The 24,478-nt window shown below is 43.8% G+C and overlaps 1 protein-coding gene across 1 annotated transcript in view; it reads left to right on the top strand.

The window, feature by feature from the left end:
• The window catches only part of pdzd4 (PDZ domain containing 4), a 33,609-nt gene that overhangs the window by 2,236 nt on the left and 6,895 nt on the right, over positions 1-24,478 (top strand). Inside the window, exons 2-7 of the mRNA XM_051653199.1 lie at positions 18,696-18,734; positions 19,290-19,579; positions 19,933-20,023; positions 21,917-22,015; positions 22,127-22,189; positions 23,304-23,405. Coding sequence (XP_051509159.1) covers positions 18,696-18,734; positions 19,290-19,579; positions 19,933-20,023; positions 21,917-22,015; positions 22,127-22,189; positions 23,304-23,405 — 684 coding nt within the window. The remainder of the gene's footprint in view (positions 1-18,695; positions 18,735-19,289; positions 19,580-19,932; positions 20,024-21,916; positions 22,016-22,126; positions 22,190-23,303; positions 23,406-24,478) is intronic.

The following is a 24,478-nucleotide window of genomic DNA, read 5'->3' on the forward strand; positions in this document are numbered from 1 at the left end:
TCCTTTTTTAGTATAAATCTCCACTTTTACATCCACATTCTTCTTTTGTTTTAGGCAGTTTGTATTCACTGTGCATATCGGCACCTACTGGGTAGGGAGGAAAATTTAGAGTAAAAAAGGACTTAAATATTGATCTGTTTCTCACCCACACCTTTCATATCACTTCTGAAGATGGATTTAATCAGTTGTGTGGACTACTTTTATGCAGCCTTTACATGCTTTTTGGACCTTCAAAGTTCTGGTCAAAATTTATTTGCATTTCTATAGCCCAACAGAGCTGAGATACTTTTCGAAAAATCTTTGTTTGTGTTCAGTAGAAGAAAGAAAGTCATACACATCTTGGATGGCACAAGGGTGATTAAATGATGAGAACATTTTAATTTTTGGGTGAATTATCCCTTTAAGGAGCCAAACATTTAATAAAGTAAAAGAGACAGTCCACCTAAAATTGAAAACTGTGTCATTATTTACTCACTTTTTAGTGAACAAAACGTCATGGTTACCTGATGGAGGGAACGAGACGTTGTGACACTAGGGGTCACTCTTGGGAGCCCCAAACACCTCTGCTTTTTTTAAAAAAGGCCAATGAGAATTGCCGAGTGGAATTTGCATGCCACTCCCCCGGACATACGGGTATAAAAGGAGGTGGTATGCAACCGCTCATTCAGGTTTTGTGCTGAGGAGCCGAGACCAGGTCCCAGCCGTTTCAGTGGGTAGTTCAGCATTGTGATAAGAGGGACACAACGTCTCGTTTCCTCCATCAGGGAATGGAGGTTACGAAAGTAACCATGACATTCCCTATCTGTCACTCACTCAACGTTGTGTCGATGTAGTGACACTAGGGGTCCCTATACAAAACACCACAACTATCTGAACTGTGTTACGTGAACTGGCGGTGTGTGACGGGCAGAACGCTGTGTGCCTCGTAGCCAGCGCACCAGGCCATCCCGTAACCTCCCCCAACGCTCTTATGAGCATCGAACGGTCCATCAGGAACAAGTCGACTGCCCAACTATAGGGACAGTGTCCCTCCCAAGGGGAAGACACTGCGGAGACCACACCCTGCCCAGAGAAAAGGGGGGGGGGGGATTTTGAGTGGAATACGTCACATGGTCTTACCGAGTCTTGTTGGAAGTATGTCATGTTGAGAGGTCCCATGGTAGGTCCTACCCGAAGTGGGAGTAGTTTCTACAGAGCATGGCGACCGGGGGCAGAGGGGCCTCTGTCCAAGGAAGACGCAGTTTGCTGACAGGGAAACGATTTTGTGGAAGATATCACATGGGGTCGCCTTTGGGGAACCAGCACATGTGGAGCACCTACCTCAGTACAGGGGCTAATTAGCGCACGTACTGGGCCGGTCAGTGAGTTTCTCCGCAAACTCAACTGCCAGAGGGCTAAGGAGAAAAATCATCCAGGGATCACAGTCTGTGAACACGACTGGGAGTCAAGAGCGCACATCTTCACCTCAAGGGAGGGGAAAGGCGCTATGCGCAAGCGGTACACCCGGCCAGCTGTCCCAGAACTTACTTGCTCGTGCCTGCCAATACACGGGACGAGACTGGCTCAACCCGGAGATTGTAGAACCTCGCAAAGGTGTTGGGTGTTGCCCAGCCCGCTGCTCTGCAGATGTCTGCCAAAGAGGCACCACTGGCCAGGGCCCAGGAGGCCGACACACTCCTGGTAGTGTGGGCTCATAACCCCACAGGGGGTGGCACGTCCTGAGCCTGATATGCCATCGCGATGGCGTCAATGACCCAGTGGGCGAGCCTCTGTTTGGAGACAGTGCTTCTTTCTGCTGTCCACCAAAGCAGACAAAGAGCTGCTCTGAGCTTCTAAGGCTCTGCGTGCGATCCAAATAGATGCGTAAAGCTTGCACCGGACACAGCAACGCCAAGGCTGGGTCTGCCTCCTCCTGGGGTAGCGCTTGCAGGTTCACCAACTGATCCCTAAAAGGGGTCGTGGGAACCTTCGGCACATAGCCCGGTTGGGGTCTCAGGATCACGTGAGAGTAACCCGGACCGAACTCCAGGCACGATACTCTGACAGAGAATGCCTGCAAGTCCCCTACCATTTTGATGGAAGTGAGCGCAGTCAGGAGGGCAGTCTTCAAAGAGAGTGCCTTAAGCTCAGCTGACTCCAAGGGCTCAAAGGGAGCTCCCTGTAGACCCCGAAGGACTACAGAGAGGTCCCACGAGGGGATGAGGTGCGGTCTGGAGGGATTCAACCTAGCTAGCACCTCTCAGGAATCTGATGTAGTGGCTACATACACCTTCAAGGTGGAGGGGGACAGCCGCCCCTCCAGCCTCTCCTGCAGGAAGGAAAGCACCGATCCGACTGTGCGTCTCTGGGAGTCTTCGCATCGGGAAGAACACCACTTAGCGAACAGACGCCACTTCAAGGCATACAGGCGCCTCGTAGAGGGAGCCCTAGCCTGAGTGATCGTGTCTACCACTGTGGGTGGTAGGCCACTTAGGTCTCCCACGTCCTGTCCAGGGGCCAGACGTGGAGATTACAGAGGTCTAGGATTAGCCAGTCATCGAGATAGTTGAGGATGCGGATGCCCACTTCCCTTAACGGGGCAAGGGCTGCCTCTACGACCTTCGTAAAGACGCGAGGGGACAAGGACAGGCCGAAGGGGAGGACCTTGTACTGGTACGCCTGGCCTTCGAAGCCAAACCGCAGGAAGGGTCTGTGTCGAGTTAAGACCAAGACGGGGCAGTACGCGTCCTTCAGGTCTACCGCCGCGGACCAATCTTGATGCCGGACGCTCGTTAGAGTGCGTTTTGTGTCAGCATCTTGGACGGGAGTCTGTGCAAAGCCCGGTTCAGTACTTGCAGGTCCAGGATTGGTCGCAACCCACCGCCTTTCTTCGGTTCGATGAAGTAAGGGCTGTAGAACCCTTTCTTCATCTTGGCTGGAGGGACAGGCTCTATCGCGCCCTTGCGCAGAAGGGTAGCGATCTCCGCATGCAAGGTAGTGGGGTTCTCGCCTTTCACCGAGGTGAAGCGGACGCCGCTGAACCTGGGCTGGCGCCTGGCAAACTGAATCACATAGCCGAGTCGGACGGTCCGGGTCAGCCAACACGACAGGTTGGAAAGCGTGAGCCATGTGCCCAAACTCCGGGCCAAGGGGACCAAGGGAATGATCACGTCGGACATACCGGCAGGTGGGGCCTCACGGCAGGGTGGAGCTCAAGGTGCCACGTCGAGGGGACGTGAGCCCTGTGGCCATGCTGAGTCCAGGGATATCGAAGCATTTACCTGGCTCCTGCCGCCCACCATAAGATTGGCCGAGGAGGGGGGAGGAGGAATCTCGTCCCCGCAGTCCACTGGAACCAATCCCGTGTGGGCGTGTTTGTGCCACAGCTGGGCACACAGGGGCGGCGGGTCTGACGCTGGAGTGCCATACCTGCTAAAATGGGACGGTGGATGGTGGTCGTGACGATGGCTGTGCACACCGGATATGTGACCCAGGAGACAAGGGAACCATTCTTTTGTCAGGCTTTTGGGTGCCGCAGCCTCCTGGGCATGCAGTGACAAAAGATTCTCCTCCCGGCCCTCCACCGGGGGATGGACTGGTCTGTTGACCAGCCCCAGAGAAGTGGGTCTCCTCACCCTTGGGTCGCCCATCTCGGGGGCGCTTCGAGGCCTTCCTCGGGATCTTAGAGGCCGGCCACGAGACGGGTGGCGTCTGCTTCCTGCGGGTCAGAACTACCCTCGTGCAGTTCTTTTAGTGCCTTGGCTTGGTGTACTTGCAGGAGAGCCATGGCGTGCAGGGCGGAGGCGGCTTGTCCAGTGGCACCACAGGCCACTACAGGCAACCTACAGGCCCTGGACGAGAGCTTTGGGCGCCCGTGCCAGGTGGCGGTGCTCTGCGAACACAAGTGCACCACGAGCGCCTTATCCACCTGGGGGATCACCGAATACCCCCTGGCCGTTCCACCATCGAGGGTAGTGAGAGCAGGGGAGCTGAAAGACCGGGACAGGCAGTAAAAGGTGTCTCCCACGATCTTGTCAGCTCCTCATGCACTTCCTGAAAGGAAGGAACGGAACCAATCGTCGAGCCGCGAGGGTTCAGGGGAGAGTAGAGGGTTCCACTCTAGCCCAACACTCGCGGCTGCCCGGGAAAGCATGTCCATCAGTTCCGCGTCGGCGTGAGACTGGGCAACCGTTCCCAAAGGAGGAAGCCCAGCCGAAGCCTCTGCATCAGACTGGACGAGCCCACTCTCCGATGCTGTGCTCGATAACTCATCGTCTTCCCGAGCTCCGAACGAGAAGTCGAACTCGCGCTGAGATGAGCCGGCGGACTCGTGCGAGAGACCAATCGGGGCAAGCGAGCATGCTGGGGAATGGGAGGTCCGTGGGGGGATACCTGGCGGAGGTTGTCCCATTAATGTCCCCAAATCGCCCCCAGTGCTAACCGACATGGTCTCAAACCCGTAGGTAGAAGGACCGGTGCGGGGATCCGCTGGGGTGGCTTGCTTTCTTAACGTTGCCATGGTCATGTTCTCACAATGAGGACATGACTCATCCACGAACGTTGTCTCTGCGTGGGCAGTGCCCAGACACGTAAGACAGCAATCGTGGCCGTCAGAAGCAGAGAGATAACGACCACAACCAGGAATAACACACAAATGGAAAGGCATCTTTAAAAAAGACGTTCCGTGTGTGCCGCTCTTTTTGTGAATGAAAATATACTCTTTTAGAATATACTCTCTTATTTTCGCTCTGCCGAAGCGCCCAGGGGTGTTCTCTGCACTCCATGGGTGCAGAGGGGGAGAAGCCGCTGAAATGCACCGTAAATCCAGCAGTTTTGAGGTGCGTCTTTGGAGGGAATTGAATTCAGTGCACTGAATACAACCGCTCAGCTCCGAACAGGAAATCTGAATGAGTGGTTGCATACAAGCTCCTTTTATACCCGTATGTCCGGGGGAGTGGGATGCAAATTCCACTCGCCAATTCTCACTGGCCTTTGTTTGGGGCTCCCAAGAGTGTCCCCTAGTGTCACTACATCGACACAACGTCGAGTGAGTGACAGATAGGGAACCTTTATTAAAAGTTCATGCATTGGTTAGATTGAAATGTCTTTCTGGTGATGCTTGTTGACCATAGAAATCTTGGTAAATAATGCTAAAAAGCCAAAAGACCCTAATCTGGTGCAATCTAGAACCAATTTTGGGCAAACACATCCTCTGAAGATGACTTTAGGCATCACTTATTTGCCCGTCCTATGTAGAAATGCACATTCTACTGTGTCTTTTAGTACACCAGTGGTTATGCGCCAACCTCGAGGATCGTAGATCTGCCAGTAAACTGCATGTTAGCTTAACATGACAGCTTTAAGATGTGTCAAAGAGCTTTTGAATTAAGGCAACTTGAATGCTTTAAGCAATGCCATGGTGGTGAGATTTTCTAATAGATAGAGAAAGTGTTACATGGTCAAAGAAAAAGTGGCATTCATTTTTACACCTCTGCACTGGTGAGCTGTTAAAATAACAGGTCATGTGACCATGACTGATAGCTAGAGGATATTTATACTGCTGGAAAGTAGAACAAGATGAGAGCAGGGCAGATTCTCTAATAATAAAACCTATCAGATGTATAAAATATCTGTGGGTAAGGCAGAGAGCAAAGACATAAGAAAAATTTGAAAAGCACAGTTTATAGAATTTAGAAGAAAAGTTCCAGAGCAAAACTGATCCTTTGACTGTGCCAAATAAAAAAAAAAAAACAGCACGCCTCTGAACACATGGTTTCGGCTTGACAACGAAGACGTGGCTGGAATGTAATGTCACCCTGAATTAAATGATCTACAGGTCAAAATTAGAATCTATGTCACCAGTGCAAACAAACTGTTCCTTTTGCAAGGTCATGCTTCTGAGTACACTAATATCAACACATTCTTAGCATTATATTTTCCTCATTATATTTTGCTATGCTGTTGCTAAGGTGTTCTTAATGGTTTTTAGCTTGTTGCTATGCAGATGCTAGGATGTTCTGGATGGTTGCTAGGGCATTGCTAGGTTGCTCTGGGTGGTTGCTAGGTGGTTACTTGCTGGCCAAAGTCCAAAAAGCCCATCACCAAGTCTCTGTGATATTCTGGTCCCTAGATATGGCTCTGGTTCCTCCTTCAATGTAAGTCTATGGGGTTTTTCACCTATTTTCATCAACCTGCAAGCGAAAATGTAAGTCTGATTATAAGTAATTGCACACCTCTCCTCAACAAGTCAAACAATTTGAGATATCATTCAAATCCATAGTACAAATAGACCAGGATGAGTTACGCACCAAAGTTTAATACTTGGAGTTAAGAGTTTAAAAAAAAGAAACAACCAACCTGGTCTCACAGAATCTCATGAGATCTATACCTACATTTTTGCAGAATTATTTTTACATGACTCATTTGTACATGTTGCATCTGTTTCCAAGTAAAATGAACAACAGAGGTGTTACATCAACATGAGTGCATTTACATGCGCTGATAACTACCAAAAATCAGCGTATTCCAAAAAATCCAACAATACAATTAAATCACTTTTACATGACATTTGAAATCATCAGATTATTCTCTGCTTTTGACGTTAAACATAAACAAGTGTGCGCACAACACTTGTGCAAATTGGATAAGCTGGTGAGAATGCCAGTAAAGGTGTTTACGTGCAACACGAAATCGGGGTAATGGGCAAAAATCTATGTGTGCTGATTGGTTTATGCTTAAACTGTTTATGACCTTGCCCCAATATAGGAAAACCGTTTAAGGCGTTTAGATCAGTGGTTCTCAACCAGGGGCTGGGACCCAATAGGGGGCCTCAGCACACTTCCATGGGGGCCTCAACTTAAAATTAATTTAAAATAAGAAATATTAAAATAATCCAACTTAATTAAATTCTAAAAATACATTTAGATGTATGCCAAGAAATTACAAACAGACTCTTTCTGAAACTTCTAGAATAAAATTTTATCCATGATTAATTATTTTAATCAGACTTGTCTTGTTTCGGGCGAGGGGGCCATCAAATATTGTCTTGAACAGCGGGGGGCCTTGGAGTCAAAAAGGCTGAGAACCACTGGTTTAGATGACCTAATACTGTACACTTTTATTTCCTTATATGCAAATCACAAGTAAAACTACAGATTATCAGTTCAAAAACACTTACTTTACGCCCTGTTCCTCACATAATGCTATCATATGACATTAAAACACTAATTATAGCGCAAGGCATTACTTTTTACGTTTGCATTGCATAGCCAACAACATTTACAAGCTTGTTCAAGCACAAACAAATTGTGTAATAGCTCAACTGTAAGAGCGTTGCAGTTGATATTCAAAGGACCAGATAAGAATCTTGAACAGCACACGAGTTTACACATGAGGTGAAAGTGTCATAGTGTCCCTTTTATTCTAGTGTGGTCCAGGGGCATGTCCTCCATGACAAAATATTTGCAAAAAGAGCACCATCAATTCTGGTGACTTTGGGAGTGGTATTTTGTCTTTTTTTAGAACTATTGTATAGCATTAAATGTAACTATTTTCTGGTTTTACAAGTCATTTTACAGTGGATTTAGGAGGGGCACAGGGTGGCGAAGGTATAGAAAAAATGTTCACTTCAAGCATCACAATTAGTCTCTTGTTTTGAATAGTAAACCATATTTTGCAGATCGGTATACGGTTCACCCTCATGATCTATCTTGCCCCAGTAAAAGGGGTCTTGCAATGCCCCTGTATAGAAGCACCACAAAATGACATGCTTGCTACAGCAATTGCGTTTTTCCTCTCACATTTGGTTTAATGAGCCAATCAGTTTGGTTTAGGTTTAAGTTTAAAGGTAGAGAGGTAGGTTTTGTTGATTTAAATCTCAATAGAGCATTAACCTTGAAAACGTTATCTGTTTGGGATAAAATGTAGCTCCTTTTTAGTGCCACCGAGTGGACATTTTACCTAGGAACTGCCTAATATCACTTTGCAAGAATGCCGCCACGGTCATGTAATTTTCATGAGATGAGAAACAGCCTGTTTCGGATATTTGTCTGACAAATACATAACTATTTTTACATCATGCACCGCAGATCCCACTGGAGAAAAATTCATTATTTTTCATATAAAACAGCTAAGTGCCTCCTTTTTTCTTAACAACTGGACAAAAATACCATCCATTTAAAATGTATTAATGCCTCTCAGTTCCTTTACCTGTAACATTTAAACTATACTTGACCACAGTCCTCTCAACTGCTTTGCTGCTTTGAAGTTTTGTGCAGAGAGTAATTTGCTTTCTCCATAAGGCCTGTTTTCTAATACAGGGGGGATCTCCCACTTGATCTCTTCAATCTCACTTCAATTTCCAGTGCTTCTCTCCGCCTTATCCTTCACTGCCTGAGGCTTTTCAGATGGTTTTGCTTTAACCAGTCTCTTACTGAGTCAGAGATTCCTCTCTGTGTGAGCCTGTTTTAAATGCTGCACACTTATTAGAAGGAAGCTAAAAGACCCCATAACTCCTGCCAAATCAACTGCACCAACACTTGAAGCCCCCTGGATTTATCACAAGAAATAGTGTGCTAAAATTGTTCACACTAGGCTAAATGCTTATAGCAGACAACTGTTAGTTATTCGGACTGATCACACTGTGAATTCGACAACAGCTGGCCGAAAGTTCTGTTACTGAATTCGGTCTGTGCTTACCAATAATCGAATCACTGCCCCCCAGTGCCTGAAGCTGAAAGTGTTGTTGAATGTGTGAGCACATGTAGTCTCAGCCTCAGACGGCATGCCCTACAGACCGCCCACAGTCCGTGCATTAACCATCTGATGCTTTTAGCACAAAACTGAAAATGCTTTCTTGATCTAATCAGCGCAAATCTGATTGGCTGGATCGATGGAACTTCGTGAGTAGACAGCCCACCAGTCCACCTGGAAGCCAAGTTGTGTTCACAAGGTTCCGTGTTGATAGAATTATTGCATTTGAGGATGAAATAATCACAGAATGTTCACAAGTTTGTCAGGTTAGTGTCATCAAATCTTTTAAAATATTCAGTTTCGTTTAAGGCAAGTAGCAGAAAGTAAAGTGGATATCCACAAGCAGAGCAGCATTTTCTGCTTTGTTTATCTGTTCCCTATCTGTCACTCACTCGACGTTGTGTCGATGTGGTGACACTAGGGGTCACTCTTGGGAGCCCGAGACACCTCTGGTCTTTGATAAAAGGCCAATGAAACTTGGCAAGTGGTATTTGCATGCCACTCCCCTGGACAAATGGTATAAAAGGAGCTGGTATGCAACCACTCATTCAGATTTTCTCTACGGAGCCGAACGGTCATGCTCTCTGGACCTGCTCCCCTAGAACTGGTCTTCAGGCGTGTCATGGTCACAACGGACGCCTCCAAAATGGGCTGGGGTGCTGTTTGCAATGGGCACACAGCCGCCGGCTTGTGGACGGGCCCGCGACTGCATTGGCACATCAACAGCCTCAAGTTGTTGGCAATTCTGCTCGCCCTGCGGAGATTTCGGCCATTAATCCAGGGCAAGCACGTGTTAGTTCGGACAGACAACACGGCAACGGTAGCATATGTCAACCACCAAGGCGGTCTGCGCTCTCGTTGTATGTCACAACTCGCCCGCCGTCTCCTCCTCTGGAGTCAGCAGCACTTCAAGTCGCTGTGAGCCACTCACATCCCGGGCAACCTCAACACTACAGCGGACGCGCTGTCACGGCAAGTCACCCTCAGGGGAGAGTGGAGACTCCACCCTCAGGTGGTCCAGCTGATTTGGAGTCGATTCGGACAGGCACAGGTGCACCTGTTCGTCTCCCAAGAATCCTCCCACTGCCCGCTCTGGTACGCCCTGACCGAGGCCCCCCTCAGCATAGACGACCCCTTTTAGGGATCAGGTGGTGAACCAGCGAGCGCTGCCCCAGGAGGAGGCAGACCCAGCCCTGTCATTGCCGTGTCCGGTGTGCGCTTTATGCATCTATTTGGATCGCATGCAGAGCTTTAGAATCTCTGAGCAGCTCTTTGTCTGCTTTGGTGCACAGCGGAAAGGAAGCATTGTCTCCAAGCAGAGGATCACCCACTGGCTCATTGATGCCATAGCTATGGCATATCACGCCCAGGACGTGCCGCCCCCGGTAGGGCTACGAGCCCATTCTACCAGGAGTATAGCGGCCTCCTGAGCCCTGGCCAGGAGTGCCTCTCTAACAGACATTTGCAGAGCAGCGGGCTGGGCAACACCCAACACCTTTGCAAGGTTCTACAACCTCCGGGTGGAACCGGTTTCATCCCAGGTAGTGGCACGCAATACAAGCGGATAGGCCCGGGATAGCCGGCCAGGTGTATCGCTTGCACATAGCGCCTTCCGCCTCTTTTGAGCTGACGACGTGCGCCATTAATTCCCAGTAGTGGTCACAAACTATGTCCCCTGGTTGACTTCCTCCGAGCCCTGTGGCAGTCGAGTTTTCAGAGAGACTCGCTGCTGGCCCAGTACACATGCTAACTAAGAGCCCTGTTCTGGGGTAGGTGTTCCGCATGTGGCGGTTCCCTGTAAGGTAAAACCCCATGCGATATATATCTTCTGCTAATTCGTTTCCCTGTTGGCAAACTGCGTCTTCCTTGGGCAGAGCCCCTCTGCCCCAGTCTCCATGTTTGTAGTAACTCCTCCACCCTTGGGTAGGATCTACCTTGGGACTCTCCACTTGGTCGTCAAGACCATGTGACGTATTTTTCCAATTAAATATCCCCCCCTCACTTTGGGCGAGGTGTGGTCTCCGTGGTGTCCTCCCCTTGGGAGACCTGGTGGCCCAGTCGGATAATCCCCCTTCATTTTTAGGGTGTGGAAAAAAAGAAGGGGAAAAGAGGCCATGACTGGGTTAGCCTGTCTCTATCTTTTGGGTAGTCGACTTGTCCCCAAAGGGCAGTTCGACACTCATAACTATGTTGGGGGAGGTTACGTGTTGACCTGGTGTGCTGGCTACGAGGCACACAGTGGTCTGCCCGTCACACACCGCCAGTTCACGTAACACTGTTCAGCCAGTTGTGGCATTTCGTATAGGGACCCCTAGTGTCACTACATCGACAACGTCGAGTGAGTGACAGATAGGGAACGTCACGGTTACTTGCGTAACCTCCGTTCCCTGATGGAGGGAACGAGACGTTGTGTCCCTCCTGCCACAACACTGAACTACCCGCTGAAATGGCCGGATCTTGTCTCTGCTCCTCAGCATAAAACCTGAATGAGTAGTTGCATACCAGCTCCTTTTATACCCGTATGTCCGGGGGAGTGGCATGCAAATACCACTCGCCAATTTTCATTAGCCTTTTATCAAAGACCAGAGGTGTCTTGGGCTCCCAAGAGTGACCCCTAGTGTCACTACATCGACACAACGTCTCGTTCCCTCCATCAGGGAACGGAGGTTACGCAAATAACCAGGACGTTATGTTTGTGAAATTCTCTCAAATCAGGTTTTCTGTGCTGTACTTAGTGTCTAAACTTTTTCTGCTGTTCTCCCGTGTGTTTTCTATACAATCGTTTGCAGAGACTCGCACGGCATTATATAAATAATTTTTTCCCCTATGTCGGTCTTTTATTATGGTATGATACATCTCCAGTAACCCTGCCCCTAAACACCACATAATGACAAAACCGACTGTGATTGGTCGCTTTGCATGTTAGTTAGATGGCTTTTCCTGTCTAAATGGCCTGTTCTTGGCTAACTGACGTGGCTACAGACCCCAGACCTATGCTGTAGTCAAAGGTCTGGCTATGCGAGACTAGAGCACATGTGAGCTTCAGTTTCTGAATGTGAAATGACCACAGTCTGGCGCACTTTATTTTATTAAATCTAGTCCCTAACTCAAACACCGAGTAAAACTGTAATTTTAGAGTGAAAATGCAACCTCCGAATCAAGCTTACTATAGTTTGTGACAATTACTTCCTGGTTTCCATGGGACCAGAACCCATGTCTTGGAGGTTTCTCACACAAATACCCCTAACTCTATTAGTAGGGCTAGAGGGAAAGGTGACCACAGTTGCAGAAATGTCAGATGGGCTTGTCACTACATCGGCATTATGGGGTTGATTGAACAGAAGTAACATGTTGATTTACCAAGTGATCATGTTGAGTTATTTTACCAAGTTGAGGTATTTTAGTATAATACACCACTTTTGTTTCACAGTGACACCTGGATGTTTATAAAACAGAGAATTCTGCCCTAAAATTTGAGAGGAGGAGCCACATTTGAAGAAATTGTAAAATATCTAATACATGCAGACCTGTGATTGCACATCAGTTAGATTCTTTATTAATGCACCATGTCGATAAATCTACTTTATCCCCTACAGTTAGGGTAATGAACTACATTACATATTATACTTATTAGCGGCGCTTGTTAGTCAAGCATTACTACATTGCTCATAACAGGGTCAGAAATTAACAATGTTCAGGGCAAAAATGACCCCCGAAATTGAAAATGTTGCATGACATTATTTGATGTTCATATACATTTAATAATAACAGCTTTTCGGATTATTCAGATTCAAATGTATTTTAGTTAATTAATTAATTAAATTGAAGTATTTGACATAAAACAATTAAGTCATATTATGTCATATTGTGTATGGATAGAAAAATATGCACTAAAAATTCCCTCATAAAGGTAAAAAAATGCCCTGACAAACAACTCCAGAGGGCAAATACTGTAATGGAAAATTTTATTTCTGACACTGGCTCATACTAGTATCAAACACTGGTGTGTAACTTGTCCTGTTCTGTTGGTGCTACGGACATGAATGACACCTCAAACTATAGCTGCTTTTACATCTCTAAATGATTCAATTTATGATTTTGTCTGGAAGACAATAAAAGACCTGAAGACCATATATTGGGACCAGAATATCAGAGACTTAGGGGTAAGCTCTTTTGACTTGGACAAGTAAGTTATCACCTAGCAACCACCCAACAACACCCTAGCAACCATAAATAAAAATGCTAACAACCACTCAGAACACTTTAGCAACACAGTCCTGGCCACCTCCCACAACCCCATAGCATTGTGGCAGGAAGTTTTGCATGGACAAGCACTACTCACATTTTCTTCAGAAAATGTAATAATCTAGTTGTGATTATTATTTTTAATAAATGTAATTATTAATTCTGTAATTAATTAAATTTATGTTGTGCAGTTTTTTACAAAAGCAATAAGCCACGCTAGGTGGGTGTTAGATAAAAAAAAACATGGTAAAACACAGACATGCACAGCCTCATTGCTTTTGGTTTCCATCAGATCTTTCTGTTGAACCACATAGTCCATAACATACAGACTCTTCCTCTCAAACACTCACATTCACACAAACACATACATACACACTTTCTCACCCAGTCTTTTATCAGTGTCACGCTCTGTGTATCTGAGTGAGTGGCATTTGCGCTTGTTTCTGCTCTCTGGCTGGCACACAGTAATGAAGAGCCGACAGATTCTGACAGGCTTTGTTGGACTCAGGACAAGTAGCTGCAGGCATGAATAATACTATTCACGCTGGATCATATTAGCTAGCTCTGCTGGAAAAGCCAACAGCTTGGAATCGCTCTCTGTGAACACTATCACATTCATTTGGCAGGGCCATCTTCGCAAGATGCTTAGCTGTGCTAATTGCCATTAAGCTTTAGCCTTATGATGGGGTTTAAATAAGCTTGCTTTGCAGAAATCCTGTGAATAGATGCTGTATGTTGAGCCGTTCCAAAACTAACCTTTTAGTGAATGATTTGCCTTTTTTAATCCGCCTAAACCCCCCAACGACACATCTGATGAGTCTCTCTCTCTCCCTCTCCTCAGTCTTTCTGCCTCTGCCTAACATACCCCTTCAAATTTGTCTCTATGGGATGCCGTTGCCAAGGCAACTGAGGTCATTAAGCAAGACTTATATGCTTTCTCACTGCAATGCACAGGACGCAATAATGATCACGAAGACACACATACTGTACCCATACACACACACACACATACTCAAATGCACATACTCTAAATCAGGCGATTGGAGAAAACATAGATTTAAATAAACATAATCCACCCATGCAGGGAGATGTTTACCCTCGACACTGTAGGAGGTCTCTCCAAACATGCAGCTACATGAAAGGATGAAAGATGAAACAGTCTACCCTTCACTTGCTCAACGATTGGAGAAAGGAAAACTAATGTACACTGACATTTTGGGCACAAGTAAACTCTGGTTTCTAGTGCAATCTCTGCCCTGCCCTGGCCAGCAGCACCAGTAAGAGAATAAATCACTATCTCCCATCCTATACATACATCACTGTTCAGGAGTCAGGATTAATCGAGGTTAAGGTTCAACCCAGGGCAGAGAGAGAGAGAGAGAGAGAGAGAGATGCTGAATTGGGCTCCCCTCCTCTAAATCCTAAGCAAAACAACACATCGAGAAAGCATGTTGATGGAAATAGGGAGGGAGAACAAGAACAGTTTGGAGCAGTTGGGGAACAATTTCAAAAGCACAATTTAGAAGCTCAAACTGAGTTGACCTAGTTCACTGCAGCGCTTTGAACTTTTGTGAAGATATTTAGCATTTCTAATACTTACTTTGTTTAACTGGGTCAAGTTGATTTCAGAGAAGCAAGCAGATTATGAAATTAAAAACTCAAAAAAGGCCATAATCAGTCATAATTACTAGGATAGAATCTAGTTGGAAACAGTCCTTTGTTTCTTTAAAATAATTAGTAGTCATAGCTGGCAGTCGGTAGAAATGCAACAACAAACAGCCAGTCACGACAACATGAAGCTCATATACATCTACATTAATAACTACCAGAGGTAATACTAGGAGGTAATACTTAACTAGCAGTTACAGATGCAACAATGAGAAATAAATCTAAGCAAAAGACTTTGCATGAACAGAGAACAAATTGGTGTACCCTTTTTGGTTTAAAGCATCAAATATGCATAAATCTGATGTTCTTTGGCATTAAGAACTACTAGATTTGTCAGATAAACTACTAACACTATCTACTGTATACAAGTTATATAAAAGGCTCTCTCTCTCTCTCTCTCTCTCTATATATATATATGTGTGTGTGTGTGTGTGTGTGTGTACCGTATATACAGTATATATATTATTTAGCCTTTTGATGAGCCTTGTATATATATCATTGATATACACTCACTGAGCGCTTTATTAGGAACATTAAAGTGCCCGATGTGGTCTTCTGCTGTTGTAGACCATCCGCCTCAAGGTTTGAGGCACTTCAAGGTGCATTCTGAGATGCTATTCTGCACACTACAATTTTACAGAGGGGTTATCTGAGTTACCATAGCCTTTTGTCAGCTGGAATCAATCTGGTCATTCTCCGTTGACTTCTCTTTTCAACAAGGAGTTTCTGTCCACAGAACTGCTGCTCACTGGATATTTTTAGTTTTTGGCACCATTCTGAGTAAACTCTAGAGACTGCTGTGCATGAAAATCCCAGAAGATCAGCAGTTATAGAAATACTCAAACCAGCCCGTCTGTCACCAGCAATCATGTCACATTTGAAATCACTGAGATCAAATTTTTTTTTCCCCATTCTGATGGTTGATGTGAACATTAACTGAAGCTCCCGTATCTGCATGATTTTAAGCATTGCACTGTTGCCATACGATTGGGTGATTAGGTAATCTCATAAATAAGTAGGTGTACAGGTGTTCCTAATAAAGTGCTCAGTGAGTGTATATTGGGATAATCGGGGTGCAGATGTGCACAGCAGTATTTGTGGTTGACTGCTTTCTCAGTCTCCATTAGAAATGCAATTATTCCACAGGGGCAAATGTACAGGGGTGAAGGTCAATAGAGGTGTATTAGGAGGTAAAAAGGCGTAACTGCTGTCTACTGGTATTGAATTGATAAGCAGCAACACCCACTGAGATTAGTGGCCCACTTAATCATGTAAGAAATTCCAAAACATTACATTCGACACACTTGTTCCTCTGTGTTTCTGAAATCAATAAAAAAAAAGTTTAGAACTTATCAAGGGAATGCTTATTACTTGTATGTACTGTGTACAGAATGCTTTCCAATATAAAATTGATTGTAATTTCCCCCCATGATCTAGTGTATATTTTCCAGTAATCGGGAATGCAAATGCCTCAAACTCGTGGCACTCAGCTCTTTCATAGACATACAGGTGAACACATAGAAAATCTTTTCTGCTTGTGAACTCCATGTTTACCAATATTTCTCTTGCTACATTAGCACTCAGAAAACCAGTGTACAATCAGTCCATTTGTAATCAAAGCCACCCACAAGATATACCACATATAATGAAAAATTTTAGACACTGTAAGGGTCAGTTATCTGTAGCTTGACTGTTCTGAGAAGGATGAAAGCCAAAGAGAGAGAGAGACAGAGAAGTTTGGGTTAAAAGTGCTTTCAGTAGTATTAACCTTGTACTGATTGTGGGTTGTATTCTCGAGGGTTAAATCATCTCTCATCTGTCCCTCCCCAAGGTCTGTCATTGGGTGAGAGTGATGTTTTTCGGCCCAGATGCAGTAACCGGTGTACAGAATGTTTATCTCATAGCTGAAGACACAACTTAGTTTAATTTTCTTTACTGTTTTAATGACTGTAACAAAGTTCAAGGAATGAGGAAGCGGGAGACAGTGAATCCAACTCAAAGGTAAATTTATTCTTCACATAAAAATAAGTTCGCTTGACTGTGTAAAGCTAAAGTTTCACACAAACACTCAAACGCTACCTATAAAGTAGGACTGGCAGTGGCCAACACACTCGTAGCTTCAGCTGGTCTCTCTCACTCTGAGGTCTGGCCCCTTTCATATCCCCCGTCTCTCAAAGAAAAAGCAATTCCCTGCAACTCATCTCAGGTGAAAACCCTTACCACTTCCTCTCTCCCCAGACGAATGCTCGACCACGCCCTCGCCTCCACAATGACGTATGTCATAATGAAACAGGAGGTTGGGATGTTGGGACAGGACACACAAAAGTAACATGCTAAAGAACCATGATCCCAAATAGTATCACAATACCACTTATTTCATTACTTATGACATACACATATGTCAGCAGGATTACTTTGGCCGATGTGTCTTGCTCTTGTAACAGCATATCGCACCATTGCGTTTTCAAAACGCTGTGAGTTAAAAAAGGTATAATTCCGAAAAATGCGTCCCAAGATCCCCACATTCTGTCACATTTTGTAGCGCTCCATCTAGCGTGCAGTGAGGCATAGAGCCTTAATCGTCACTCTACAACCGAGTTGAGCCAAATTCCATAACTATCTGATAAATTAACTACCGTACACATAGATAATTCTGGTATTACTGTAAGTACGGAACTACTGTTTGAAAAAACGTGTGGTACCGTCCACCGGTATAATAAACCTTGGGTAGCAAACAGAAAAAAATTATTAGGGAGAGGACATTCTCATTCTAGAGAGCATTTTATTGGACAAATATTTGTGTATGTGCCCCTGAGCAGGAGATGATCATCAGTATTGTTGGGCCATTTTCCTGAAAGAGAAAGCTATAATATATCTGCTCAGAATTGTCAAGTTTTAGGAGTGCACTAGCATGTAGATGGCTTCAAAGCTAACAGACATGGAAGCCATAAACTCTGGTTTTAAATTTATGGTATCATTTATAATTGTTATTTTATGATAACAATAAACATACTTAGAAGGTGCTGTAAGCGATTTTAGCCGTTCTGAAACTTCCACGAGACTGAGCAGTTAAATTATACACGCACCCTCTTTCCAAAACACCAAACCGTTAAGACTTTCACCGTACAGTAGAGTACCACGTCTTCTGACGGTTGTCAAACACAACAGTAGCAAAATAGCGCCCTCAACTGATGACTGTTATGAATCTGAATATGACATTAAAGGTGCACTCAGTAACTTTTTGCTTGTGTCATCTAGGACTTGCAGTGACACCTAGTGGCATGGATGCAGCATCATTCAAAATCAACAGTTTTCAGTCACAGATGCCATTATAGAAATTCACTATTCACAGTCAGCCATGATTAATTTAATCCAAGAGTGAAAGTGTCCAATAACAGGCTGGTTACTAAGACTAAGCAAGTAGTATTTGACTGGTCATGTAAACTCAACATGGCAGCCCCCATGAGGGGACTCACTCCATGTAGAATAAAGCAGCTTTTATAAGGTTACTGATAAGACTAGAGTCCTCATCTCATGTGAGTGCTCATGATTTTATATATATGTTTAAAATTACAATAAATTTCTTTAGGAGTAAAACTGAAGCAGAACTGAATGTTCCGCTTCAACTATAACACTATGAGAACATGCCAAATGATTGACAGGCAGAAAGCACATCAAAGTCTTCTGATTGGCTGATCAAAGAACGTGTATGCGGCCCGCTGTCACATTTTTGTTAGCTGTTTACACAGTCTAGTGCTGTCACAGAGTAAGGTAAGATATTTAAGGACACTTATTTGTGTTATCTTTCAGGGAGAAGAAACATTTTCTGTATACCATTCCATAAAAAAAATAATAAAAAAAACAGGTCCACATTACACAAGCAGATACAGTACTATGCTACATTTAGTATGACTTCATATGTACACCAAAACAAGGTTGCTAAAACATGAACTCTGTTTTAACCAGCTATATCTTGCATATACAACACTTTGTTGAAAAGCTGTCAATGATCCCATGTTAAATTTTTACCTTCTCTTTGTTTTTCTCCACAGAAGGGAAACACTATGCGTCCCATTGATGCAGAAGTAAAGGTAAGTAGAATATATAATGCTCTGATTTGTGTTTCTGACTTATCACAGGAGAATAAACCAACAGTATCTTCTGGTGTCACTGAGAATAGTTAAACTGAAAGCTGTTCCTGCAAGTATGAGTATGTTTTTAGTTGTTCTGTGACAGGATATATTGCTCTTGCCATTTTTGCTTGGTTGCCATATTAGTTCTCTCCAAGGAGAAGCAGAACTACTGTACACCCTTCCTTGAATTTTGCTTGTTCGTGCATTTATTTTCCTGCTCTTTCTCCCTTTTTCCCAACGACATTCTCTCTATTCATAGTATAGCTTCAGCACTTAATCTAAAGTGTCAGGTTAAACTGTGTCAGACTAGGGTGGACCAAATTTTATAATTTGAGAATTATTCAACTAATAATCTGAATATTTGGGGGAACAAATGTCTATGGTAGTTACAGTCCTGCTTTGATCCCTCATAGCCTTGTTTTAATTTGCATCAGATTAAACAAGGTCCATTGACATTCATCCAATTGACTAACTTTCTCTTCCTTTACCTCCCTCATCTTCTTCTATTTGCAGCTCAAAGGCAGAAGAACATCTCATCTGTCCCAGGATAAAGATGGGCAGCCCCATGATCCTTTGCTACTTCAGGTGGTACGTAAGGGATACAGAAGGAGATTAGGTGTGGCCGCTGGCACGGCCCGGCTCATGGCTATTACAGACTGCATGGACAATGCCACCCAGACTGACATCAGCTTCCAGAACTATCTGAGTGGGGACAGAGGGTCTTACCCAAGCAATGGATCACCCATGCCCCCACCCTCACCTCCACTTGCCCAGCTGGCGGAGCCATACCTGCTCAATGATCTGTGAGAGTTTTTTCCATCTTCTGCCTCTAAATAGGTTCTCATTCCCATCACAATACTGTGTACCCTGATGAAAGGACAAGCTAAGACCAGCATGATTTATCAGTGTTGGTTCAGACTGGATAATACTGGTTTGATGCTGGTCTAGCTGGTGAACCAACACAGCCATGAAAACTTGAAGCTGGTCGACCAGAATGGTTTTTCTAAATTAATTGACTTGATCAAGAAAGTCTTGCTGGTTATAGTGGAAACCCCAGATAACATGCTGGTGATTTCAGCAGGATGTTTAGGTCTGTGGAAATAGACCAATGTTTCATGCATTGAAAATCTGCTTAAGAAATATCTCTCTTTTACAGTCGTTCTCTAGGGCATGAATATAGTGATCCAAATAACTACTTCAGTATTGCCAATCATGAGGTGGATCAACAAGAAGAGCTGGAATATGAGGTTGGAACACCAACAAAACATTATAGCCCATTATATACAACTATAAACATGCCACTGCAAGGGTCTAGAAAGAGTTGTTGAAATATTTTACACAGATCAGTCAACTTTAAATGAAATTTTAGGTTGTTTTGATTTCATGTGAACATTTTTATGAAAATCACATGACAAGAGCAATTAAATTCCAGTTTGCCCCTCTGAAAGATATTGTCTGAGTCAAAGTTAAATAAAATAATGTAAAACATGTCATAATACAGGTAAAATGACTATATCCGGTACATACACTGATGAGCCTAAACATTATGCATAATATGCTGTTGGTCCTCCGTGTGCCGCCAAAACAGCACCGACCTGCAGAGATATGGACTCTACAAGACCCCTGAAGGTGTCATGTGGTATCTGGCACCAAGACATTAGCAGCAGCTCCTTCAAGTCCTGTAAGTTGTGAGGTGGAGCCGCCGTGGATCGGACTTGTTGGACCAGGACATCCCACAGATGCCCATTAGGTTTGAGATCTGGGGAATTTGGAGGCCAGGGCAACACCTTGAACTCTTCATCATGTTCCTCAAATCATTCCTGAACAATCTGAGCAGTGTGGCAGGGTGTATTATCCTGCTGAAAGAGGCCACTGCCATCAGGGAATACGATTGCCATGAAAGGGTGTACCTGGTCTGCAACAATGTTTAAGGAGTTGGCACGTGTTGACATCCACATGAATGGCCGAACCCAGGGTTTCCCAGCAGAACATTGCCGAGAGCATCACACTCCCTCCACCAGTTTGTCATCTTCCCACAGTGCATCCTGGTGCCATCACTTCCCCAGGTAAATGGTGCACATGTACATGGCCGTCCAAGTGATGTAAAAGAAAATGGGACTCATCGGATCAGACGACCTTCTTCCACTGCTTCAAGGTCCAGTTCCAAAGCTCAAGTGCCCATTGTAGCCGCTTTCGATGGTGGACAGTGTACATCATGGGCACTATGACCGGACTGTGGATACGCAGTAGGGTGCGATTTATTGTGTGTTGTGACATTCCTCCCATAACCATCATTAAAATTTTCTGTGACTTGTGACACAGTAGACCTTCTATCAGTTCAGAACAGACAGGATAGCCTTCGTTACCCTCGCACATCGATGAGCCTTGGGTGCCCAACACCCTGTCGCCGGTTGTGGTTTGTCCCTCCTAGAACCACTGTCGGTAGGTACTCACCACTGCTGATCATGAGCACCCAACAAGCCTTGCCGTTTCAGAGATGCTCTGACCCAGTCGCCTGGCCATAACAATTTGGCCCTTGTCAAAGTCACTCAGGTCTTTATTCCTGCCCATTTCTCCTGCATTCAACACGTTGACTATGAGATCTGATTGTTCGCTTACCATCTAATCTACCCAGACCTTGACATGTGGCCTGTTAGGAGATGATCAATGTTATTTGCTTACCATGTGTGTGGTCATTATGTTTTGGCTCATTGGTGTATAAAATTGAATGAGCCTATTATTAATTTATTTATACACTTGTTCTGGCTCACATGAATCTCGCTGAAATAGGCAACTAGTTAATTCATATTATAAAAATGGTAGAATTTGAATTTTATTGTTGCATTAAATGAAACAAAGTATAAGCACATTGAAATATACATTTATTCTGAATATTTTCATACAAAAAAATCATAAATAATGTTGCTTTATTGTTTTCAACATTGGGTCTTGGTCAACATGGACCACTTGAGCAGTTTTATTTGTATGTTAAAACATGACCAATAACACATAAGACATATTACCACAACCCACAACATCTCAAACATTTGGTTTGGGTTGCTTTCTGTGTTGGTTGCCTTTTTAAAGCTGAGGGTTTAATCTCTGCCCCGTAAGCAGCTCTTTCTCTTTGTCTCTGTCAGGAAGTGGAGCTGTATAAGTCAAGTCAGCAGGATAAACTGGGGCTAACAGTCTGTTACCGCACAGACGATGAGGAGGACCAGGGCATCTATGTAGGGGAGGTGAGTGACCACATGGGGCAAGTTATTTTGCTTTAGTTTTCAACACAACTGATAATATATTCTAGTTATTAAGTTAAAGATGATTAAATATTTAATATTTTTTGTTCTTAGGTAAATCCAAACAGTATAGCAGCAAAAGATGGAAGAATCCGAAAGGGTGACAGGATACTGCAGGTATATGGTTTTGGTGTCCTTTATAATGCTTTACGGTTTTGATCCACTTATTGAATTGGAAAAATGGCATTCCAATAGTGCTGTTATTTTGTATAACAGTTTGCATCACTAGAAATGAAATCCTGGTTCACTACATGTAATTTCAAATATGTACTCTCTACATAGAAATTAAAATGTTCAATTCAATTTTATTGGCAGCACAAAAACAAATGTAATAACTGGCCATATTGTATCTTACCATACAAAAGAGTTTTGGCCATATGAACAAAATTATGTTTCCTATATTTGGACATATATTTGCGTATTCAAATTCCACTATGATTTGGGAAAATAATTTATATGTTACATATATGACTTCGTGACACTGAGGAAGGCAGACATGGACCTTCTCTTATGTTTATGTTACATGTATGAAATGTATATGTAATGTGAATTTTGTAGTATTTTGAAATATATGTTGCATATATGTAAAAGTATGTGACTTTTTTATTAGTGAAAACAATACATACAGAGATATTATGTATGGGTTTTACATATATTGCCATACATTAGATTTCTGTATGGATTAAAAATCAGTTACTCAATATTAACTTCTTGTTTATGGAAGCAAACTTGTTTACTGAAACTTGTTTTAAGTATTAAAACAATTTATGCAATAATACACTTGCAATCAACACAAGCATGATTGCAAACATGTTGACAGCAATCTCAGATGAAGCGACATCATCATTTTGTCATTAAGTTCATATGGGATGCAGACTGAGGGATTCCTAGGGATATGCAGTCTATACATAGAAATAACTGATGTGACTTTTAACAGCCCACAAAATTACCCTGGAGAATAATAACAGAAAATCAAACACAACGTGTCAGGTTTCCATTGTCTCGACACGTTTTCAGTTTATTTTGGTTTCTGATGTGAAATTGACACATCCTTTACTGAGAAAACTTAATTTGGTGAACCAACAAAGCATGACCTCATAATGACAATGGATTGTTTGACTGTGAGGGAGATGTTTTTAATGGTGTTTTGGAGAAAAGGACTGTTCTGTTGTGTTTAAACAAAACTGTTCTAAGAACACTGAGAATAAAGTTTCTATCTGTCCCATGTTAGATAAATGGGGTGGAAGTTCAGAACAGAGAGGAAGCCGTGGCAATTCTGACCCGAGAGGACAGCACCAACTTCTCATTACTGCTAGCCAGACCAGAGATAGAGGTAAAGATCAAAATAAGATCAAAATATAACCGAGAACTCAATTAAGTCACATGAGCTGAGAAAGAGCCACCTTTAAGCAATAAAAGTTTCCTCTAGGTAGACACATACAGGTGCATCTCAATAAATTAGAATGTCGTGGAAAAGTTCATTTATTTCAGTAATTCAACTCAAATTGTGAAACTCGTGTATTAAATAAATTCAATGCACACAGACTGAAGTAGTTTAAGTCTTTGGTTCTTTTAATTGTGATGATTTTGGCTCACATTTAACAAAAACCCATCAATTCACTATCTCAAAAAATTAGAATATGGTGACATGCCAATCAGCTAATCAACTCAAAACACCTGCAAAGTTTTCCTGAGCCTTCAAAATGGTCTCTCAGTTTGGTTCACTAGGCTACACAATCATGGGGAAGACTGCTGATCTGACAGTTGTCCAGAAGACAATCATTGACACCCTTCACAAGGAGGGTAAGCCACAAACATTCATTGCCAAAGAAGCTGGCTGTTCACAGAGTGCTCTATCCAAGCATGTTAACAGAAAGTTGAGTGGAAGGAAAAAGTGTGGAAGAAAAGATGCACAACCAACCGAGAGAACCGCAGCCTTATGATTGTCAAGCAAAATCGATTCAAGAATTTGGGCGAACTTCACAAGGAATGGACTGAGGCTGGGGTCAAGGCATCAAGAGCCACCACACACAGACATGTCAAGGAATTTGGCTACAGTTGTCGTATTCCTCTTGTTAAGCCACTCCTGAACCACAGACAACGTCAAAGCCGTCTTACCTGGGCTAAGGAGAAGAAGAACTGGACTATTGCCCAGTGTTCCAAAGTCCTCTTTTCAGATGAGAGCAAGTTTTCTATTTCATTTGGAAACCAAGGTCCTAGAGTCTGGAGGAAGGGTGGAGAAGCTCATAGCCCCAAGTTGCTTGAAGTCCAGTGTTAAGTTTCCACAGTCTGTGATGATTTGGGGTGCAATGTCATTGCTGGTGTAGGTCCATTGTGTTTTTTGAAAACCAAAGTCACTGCACCCGTTTACCAAGACATTTTGGAGCACGTCATGCTTCCTTCTGC

This window comes from Myxocyprinus asiaticus, chromosome 24, assembly GCF_019703515.2.
Source record: "Myxocyprinus asiaticus isolate MX2 ecotype Aquarium Trade chromosome 24, UBuf_Myxa_2, whole genome shotgun sequence".
In the NCBI taxonomy this organism is placed as follows: Eukaryota; Metazoa; Chordata; class Actinopteri; order Cypriniformes; family Catostomidae; genus Myxocyprinus; species Myxocyprinus asiaticus.